Below are 8213 nucleotides of genomic sequence, written 5' to 3' on the forward strand. Positions count from 1 at the left end.
GTGGTGTTAATGGGTAGTAGAGGTGAAATTCTTAAAAAAAAGGTGCGAAATTGGATATTAAGACCATATATTGCCTCCACTGAGCCAGCAGCTAAAAGAGCGAGCCCTTCATTCTCTGCTCAGGTAGACTCCACTATAACTCAAATCAGACAGCTGCTTGCTTCTATATTAACGCTCTGAATATTGTATACAGAGAACCTTTAAGCTCGACCATATTTTTCGTCATATATACACAATATTACAAATTGTACAACCCCATAATAAAATGTCAGTAAAAACTGTTTCGGCTATAATCTTCAAAGCTAGATATATTCATTTCAAACAATATCTATGATCCTTATATTTTGAGAATCTTTTTCATGTAGGTTCTGGTGGCGCTGTGAGAGAGCAGTGCAACAGGAGTGAGCCGACAGCTTCAAACACCACTGACAGAGAGAATGCCCAGGAGGCTGGCGCTCTCAGACAGCAGCAACTTTGAAAGCCTCCCATTGGATAAAGGTGGCAGCACACAGCCTCAACTCCAGCAGAACACCAAGACTTCTCCGTGATGTCAGCCGTGGAAACAGCACCAACCACGCTGCTATCGCTGCACGCCGTGCAGTGAAGCGAGAGGAGCTGCCGAATGCCCACTACTCATATTGTGGGACCGCTGAATCCCTTTGAATGAAGTCAGATTTAGTCCTGAAAGCGTGCGTTAGAGTCGTCTGACTAAATGCTTTTCAAGAGGTTTCCGGTCAAGAGATATTCCTCTTTAAACCCTCAGTGATTCATGAGCAATGAAACTACAAAGCTAAGCCAGACATACTCCTTCAATAAAACACCTACGACAGTCTGCACAGGATCCAGCAGCCTGCACGGTTCTAACGGTTCTGTGCATGATGATGCTGCTACACAACCGGGATTTCAAATAGCAACGCAACAGGACAATCGCAATTCATCCTTTTCAACGAAACTACACAAACATTGCTGAATTTTATATTCAGTTTAAATTCTAGCCTACATCTCTGCTTTTGTCAGCGGCAAAAAAAGGTCCGGTGTTGTTCTTGTGAATGTACGTTTCCTGGTTTGAGTAACAGCTGAGTCTTTGTCAGTGTTACTAAAAAGTTGGTGACTTTATCAAGTGTTATGAGACATCTTAGGTACAAAGTTGTGACAGGTTCTAGAAGCATTCTCCTCCTGCTACGCTTCCTGTTCAGTTCAGTTCTATTTGAATCCAATGCAAACACTCTGTTCTTTGGTCTGGAGCTATTTTCTAAAAAAGGACTCAAGGATTGCATAGCAGCTGAAGGAAAGTCATACTGTAACACAGCAGTACATTACATCTGGCTTTCTGTTCTCCGCTGCACGCTTTCTGTGGCAACTAAGCCTGTTGCTTAGCAACCTCTTAATCAATACCTGGTCCTCGGCGGAACAAAGCAGAACAACGAGGGGAGGAAATAACGGAGGAACATTGAGCTAGCAGCCTTACAGGACAAAAGCCATGTCAGACACCATGCGTGTACGTATCAATCACTGGCAGTCACCATTAGCAAGCTCCTGCTATTGTTGGCTCATTGAATACTTGTACGAGGTTGAGGAATGGATTAACACAGAGTCTGAAATGTTTGGGTTGTAGGGATTAGAAACGGCGTGGCTGGCTGGATTACACATTTCCTAACAAGTGGACATAGACTGGGCTAACCGAGAGTTAGGTAGCAACAAATGCCTGCGCTTGTTTGGTCAAACAACAGTTTATAAGTTACTTGTTGTGAGCTCTGCGTCATCGTCTGAACACTTCGTTAACATGGGGCGTCGTAGTATCCTCTCGATTAACCAACAGATCGCAAATTAACCTAAAAACCAGCATGTGTTACCGGTCAAAAATATCCTCTGAGGTTAACCGCTTAATGGTTTACCGGTGACATCACTGGTGCCGTAATAATATATTAGATATGAGCTTTGTATTACAATTTGGTAATTCTGACACTAAGGTTGGGACAATATAGCATTTAATTGCAGATCGCAATAAAAAAATTAATTAGTTGATCGTGGTGAATTTACATTATCAGGACAATCGGATCTTCACAAGTGACTTGAAAAAGCGATGTAGCTTGCCGTCATGGTAGAGAAGTGAAAAATAGAGCCTTGTTTTAAAAATACAGGAATTACTAAGCAAGAAAGAACAGACGCTCACAATGTTGCCATTTTTTTTTCTGCTAAAAAAGGATCTTTAGTTAGTGTTAAACATATTCTATATTATAAGCAGAATAATATCCTGTTTTGGATAATCGTGACATGAAATGTTTCATATCGTCTTATGCCTTTTTGACATAAAGTGATTACATAAAATGTTTATTTTACGAGCAAAAGGTAAACGTTAGGAAGATGATGGCTGATAATATATTAATTTATTCTTCTTAAGACCTGCTCCGTCCGAGGTGTCAAGAATCAGTAAACTTTGAGTGGGTGTGAGCAGCAGCAGCTTTCCAGCCTCACTGGATACTGTACAGAGTAGTGAGGCTGGAAATATGCTGTTGCTGTGTGTGTGTGTGTGTGTGTGTGTGTGTTTGAGAGAGCGAGACTGTGAAAGTGAGTGGGAGACCGGTGCCATACAGTACACCTTTCTGTGGGCGAGTGGGGGTGGAGTCGAGTGCCGGTCAGGTAAATAGAGACTACACACCACCACATCTCAGAGGACATTATCCTTCTTCTTGTTTCCAGAGCACTTTCAGAGTCAAGCCAGCCACCTGGAGCACTGACACAAGACGTTTGTTTTTTTACACCCCCTGATTGCCTTGTTTCCACATTCTCAAACACATGAATATTATATTGATAATCCTCTCTGACATCTGTATAAAAAAAAAAACCAAAGCTTTAAAAGTTCTACTAGAAAGAGAAACATCTGAAAGAGAAAAATCCATTATCACATGTAGGAGGTATTAATGCACAAGCAAGTGTGGGTGAATCTAAAGTGCACGAGGGCGGTGATAGAATAAACCTTGTGGCTGTAGGATGCACCCTGATAAAGAGAAAGCTTTATTTAAATTTCCATTAAAGTTCTGAGGCACCGTTTACTGACAAAGGCGAGAGATGTAGCTGATGAGAAACCATCTTTTGTCATGGCACCGACATGCAGACATTCAGTTTTTCTTTCATCTGGGCAGTGGCTTTACCCTCAGTTGCCAGTTTACAGGATATTAATGCAGTCCAATACGGCAGCCGTTGCAATAAATCATACCGTGGTGAAAGTAATGATGTTCACTTTTTGTTGAAACTGAACTAGCTGCAGTTTGTGATGCTGTTGAACTGCATTGAGTTACACTGACAGGGGTTTATATTAATTTGTCCACCCCATATATATATCAATGAGGGTTGACATTTAGCACTAAACTATTGAGATGTATAAGAAACATGACGAGGGAATGAGACCCCAGACCGGAATCAAACCAGTACAGATCATGATGTGGATGATAGTAGTAAATCTATTGCTCTTTACACCAGGTTCATTTTCTTTCCTACACAGTTATACAAGGTTTAATATAAATATTTAAAAGGCTTCCATATTATTATCCGACTCCAAATGCTGAAGGATACATTTGTCCATTGTGAACTCTAGTTTCTGTGGCCTGAAAAATATACAGAAGGCGCACTTTTAAATATCGTCCTGTCTTTATTTTCATTTACACTACATCCACAGCCTATGTAGTTCAGAGTTAGTTTGTCTATTGTAAGATTGGACTCAACTTTAGTGAAGATGCGTCATTTCTGCATTTACCAAAACAAAAGTGCTCCAGTGTTTCTCTGCTACCACCAAGTGAGTTGCGATATTTCTCTTGCCGTGTCCTCGGCTGCTAATAGAAATAATCTAATCCATGTGCTCCAAGGTTTGCCTGCATGTTGTTTTACCGTCTGCTCAGCTGCTTAATGAGAAAATTATCTTCATGTTTTCCTGTTTGTCTTGGCTGTTACTCATGATTTAAATCAATGAGATCATTCCTTGTTATACTCCCTTTGCTCCTTGCACAAACGTGCACCTCGAAAGCCTAACGGTGATTTCACTTTAGGTTGTCTTTACTCTTTACGTAGAAGTAGGATAAAGTTCTCTACTGAACTAAAACCCAGTCACACAGTGGGCTGGCTTTCTGAACCTCTTCCGACAACTGGCAGCACAATAATAAAATAAAAGGACTGCAGATGCACTGAAGATCCGAACCACCAAAGTTAATCACAGATGCGTTTGGCCACTTAAAACAACACAATACCTTCAAACATCATTAACTGCAGACGTGACCGAACTGGGTAAAGGCGTCTGAATCTATAGCCCCCCCCCCATCGGCATCATGGTTCGGCACCAGCGTCCCCTTCCAGCCAACCACAGCAGACCAATCATTACTCTTTACAAAGCACTAGGGGAAAGAAAACAGCTCATTATCCCGAGCAAAACAACATCTACTGTCACTGCCATCCACATCAATCATCTCTACTTTCAAGTCTAACACCGCCACAGATCACGTGAACTGTGAACCTGATGGATTTGCCTATTGAACCGCTATTGTTTTGCACTAATATCGTCTGCCAAATATTTTGTTCATACATTTTTGTTCCATTCTGAACTACTCTGGGCTCTCTGCCATACAGTCCCACCTCATCAACACCAACCGTTGATTCTGCTGAAGGGTTACGGTTCCTGCAGCCCCTCCTTATGCAACACATTTGTGCGGTTAGCTTTGGTAAAAGTTGTGAATATTGGATCGCTCTAATGTAGAGCAACAATTAACGTCCCTGTTGTTTTTAACATGCCGTGTTTTTGCTGCTATATATACAGTCCTGTCGTACTTACAAGCTTTTTTTACATGGCTGGAGCTTGGGCAACTTGCCATTCAGTCAGTATTTAAGCATCAAACATCAAATTACTTTGGTTATGATTGGATTACGCTAAAAATATGCTTTTTGTTTTTATGCCACGATGCACCATTAGCAGTGCTTGAAAAATACAACGCGAAGCAGTCATTTAATTGTTACGGAGCCCTGGCACCCTGTGGGGGTACAGAATTTATTTTGACATTTTACTAATTTGAACAGCCGGCACCCTGCTATCTATTTACATAGATCACTAAATTAAAGTCATCAGTGAATTATGGGATTTTTGTTTGTTTAATTCCATTTCAGAGGTAATTAAAAAATGTTTTTCATTTTCTGTAATTTCCCTGTTGATTGCCTTCAAGGAATAATTGACTTTATTATGATTTACTTGTATTGGTCTGACGAATGAAGGTAATCAAATAGAAGTATCACATAAAGAGTAACTCCCTAATCTACTGTAATTCATCAGCTCACACGCTCATAGACACAGAACCTTACAGTAGCAGCTATTTTTAAGCTCTGGGTCTGATGCAAATCCCTGCAAATCCCTCTGGCTCATGTATATGCATGACACATAATGCCTGGCAGCAAACATCCTCCATTTATCAGAAGCAACTCAGAGTATTCTCATGAATTTCTCATGAGTGCAATCAATGTCGAATCCATCAATAGCAGCTTTCTTTAAAAGCAAGGGAACCTCAGAAACTAGAAGAACGAAGGGCAGATCAATCTGTAATGTGCCACTACCCTGAGTAAAGTCCCCGTGGGTGCTGGTTTTCTCCATTAGTTCTAACGAAAAAGCTTTTTTTATCAACAACTCAATTGGTAAATTTAAGACTCCTCTATTTTCTAAGACGCAGCTAAGAAAGGTACCCAAACTCTAAGCTCTGTCTTTAGTCTAAAATACATTCAAACTTTGTATTTTTTTATTACAAGCAAACACTTTTCCCTTAAAATCCAATTTCAGACGCTTATGTAAAGCCGTATTTTTGCTGAACTTTGGTTAACGCTTACTAATCTGCAGGCACCTGCAGTAAAAGTCTTAGATCACATCCGTCTAGGATACCGGATGCCCTGTGGACCGTCATGGGAATCATACACTGTCAGATCTATTTCCGTTTGAACCCTCCAGCCCCCGTCAAACACGCGTTTCCGACGCCATTATCCGGCACAGGACCAACACGGAGACGAGGGCTGAAAGAGCTGAATTGAAGACTGACCTGTGTCGCTCTGGCTGAAGACAGCCATGGTCTGTCCACCCACTGTGTGCATAGTGAAGGGATGATCTCTCGGGACCTGCGGTGATGCATCTTTCTCCCCCACAGCGTCCAGGGCCGTCAGCTCCTCTTTCAGGGTGAATCGTACCTGGAGAAACACCGCTGAGTCAAGGCCCTGCTGACTAGTCATAATAACAAACAACTCTTTGATTCATCAGGTAAGGTCAGCTGTGATATGATGAAACCGTATTGATCGCTGTGAGGAAGTTTGTTCAGTGAAGCGGCAAATACACAATATAATGCGGTATGAATGGATGAAAACAATAATAAAACACTTGGCTGTCTGTGCAGTATTGTATGAAGCCGTCTCACATCTGTTTTGCCTTGCTTCCTGTCAGGTGGATGGGAAGATAGGAAAAAGAAAAGTGTCCATCACTGATACAGATCATCATGAGGACAGGATGTATGCATATCAACATGTATTAAACGTGTCTACGTGAACATCTTTTCAACGTACTTTCCGATGGTAATCTTTCCAACTTCTCCCTTTTCTGTGGCTTTGTCCCACTGCTGAGATAAATACTTGGGAACCTGATGAGGGAGAGATATTGCAATTTAAGAGGCCACTTGTATACTTATTGTATTTACACACACACACACACACATATTACTAACATGTCACTCAACAAGAGCTTTGACAATGAATTTCCATCAAATTGTTATTTTCGACATGGGTGACGTTCTAATTAGCATAACGTCAACCGATAACGTTAACTAAAAAAACTAACGTTACCGCCACGTTGCGTTGGTTGTTGGTTGAATGAGTACCTGTGCAGGTGAACAAACCTTAACAAGCCACACGCCTTTACTTTGTTTGACTCCAGTTAGATTAACCTCTCCTTTGTCTGCCATTGTTTAACCGTTGTTTAACCGGATAAGGTGAGCAAGAACTACCGCGGTGCCTTTTAACGTCTCAATTTAGTCAAGAATGCCCTATTAAGGACTACAAAATAAAACTTCCTGTGACCTCTTTCACAATAAATGACACAGTGACGGAAATACTTCATCGGAAGTATTATGCAGTTGAGTTATGTACTCGTTAATTTACTTCCTTCTTTATGCTAGAGACACCCAGTTCTTCTTCTGCTAATTCGCGTGCTGCACCGACACCATTTTATTAATGGAAAATATGTAGGCCTGCATGTTCTTTTTTATTTCATGTAAATGATTAGAAAGTTACCAAAACTCTTTCACGTGAGGCTATATCTCCTTCTCAAGTGTTTATTCAAATTATGAAATTTCAAAGGTTGTTTTGAATTCTACCAATATCTGGTCTAGTCGCCCATGTGGAACAAAATCGTGATTAAGTCAAAGACTCAGGTGTGTGTGGTTTTGGGAACTGCAGGCTGCCAATTAAAATTAAATGACATCCGACTAGTGAGAAAATCACATACTGTGTGCTGATATATCAATTGCGATGTAATTTAATCAATCTAGCTTTAAGACCTTCATCATGTCACCTGATATGTGTGAATATGGTGCATATACAGTGGGCTATATAGATTTGTTTGTATTAAATACAATTCCCACGCAGCAGAAAAAACATCCTGCAAAGTGAGATGGAGGAAGAGGAGGTTAAAAGGACAGAGCAGTTAATTTGTTGCCTCGAGCTCACAACTACTATCGTAATAATATCAAACGTGTTTAAAAATGAAATGCCCAAAAGGACAAAGCAAAACATGCATCATTAAACAGAGCTAACACACTTGTCTAAAGTGATTTACTAGCCAGTGGATTTGGACTGAGGCAACAAACGTCAAGTCAATTTGCATTAATTTTTAAAAACACGGTACACAACAAAATAAAAAATTAAACATTTAGATGTATTAATACACTTGCAGCCTGTTTTAGTATGCTTTATATGAATGCATATTGTTTTTGATTTACTAGAATTAACCCATGTATCTGCATTTCTATACATTGTCATTGTTTATAAGGTGCCTGAATTTGTATTTACTTAAATGAAAATCCATTTAAACTGTTGTCCTATGTCATTTTTAACAGAGACTGGTAGCATCACCATGTGGATCAACAGACAACCTGCACTGTTTTACAGTGATATTGTCCAGTTGGTCCTGCAGCATCGCCCGCCTG

At 40.5% G+C, this 8213-nt stretch overlaps 1 protein-coding gene across 1 annotated transcript in view; it reads right to left on the minus strand.

The window, feature by feature from the left end:
• Nucleotides 1-6971, minus strand: part of LOC306703630 (general transcription factor IIF subunit 2-like) — a gene marked incomplete at both ends in the record, with an annotated part of 30001 nt that extends 23030 nt beyond the window's left edge. Inside the window, 4 exons of the mRNA XM_079169639.1 lie at nucleotides 6063-6207; nucleotides 6432-6450; nucleotides 6577-6650; nucleotides 6906-6971. Of these exons, the coding sequence (XP_079025765.1) occupies nucleotides 6063-6207; nucleotides 6432-6450; nucleotides 6577-6650; nucleotides 6906-6971 (304 nt within the window). The remainder of the gene's footprint in view (nucleotides 1-6062; nucleotides 6208-6431; nucleotides 6451-6576; nucleotides 6651-6905) is intronic.
• Nucleotides 6972-8213: the final 1242 nt, after the last annotated feature.

The sequence above is a fragment of the Pholis gunnellus genome (assembly GCF_910591455.1).
Source record: "Pholis gunnellus genome assembly, chromosome: 12".
Taxonomy (NCBI): Eukaryota; Metazoa; Chordata; class Actinopteri; order Perciformes; family Pholidae; genus Pholis; species Pholis gunnellus.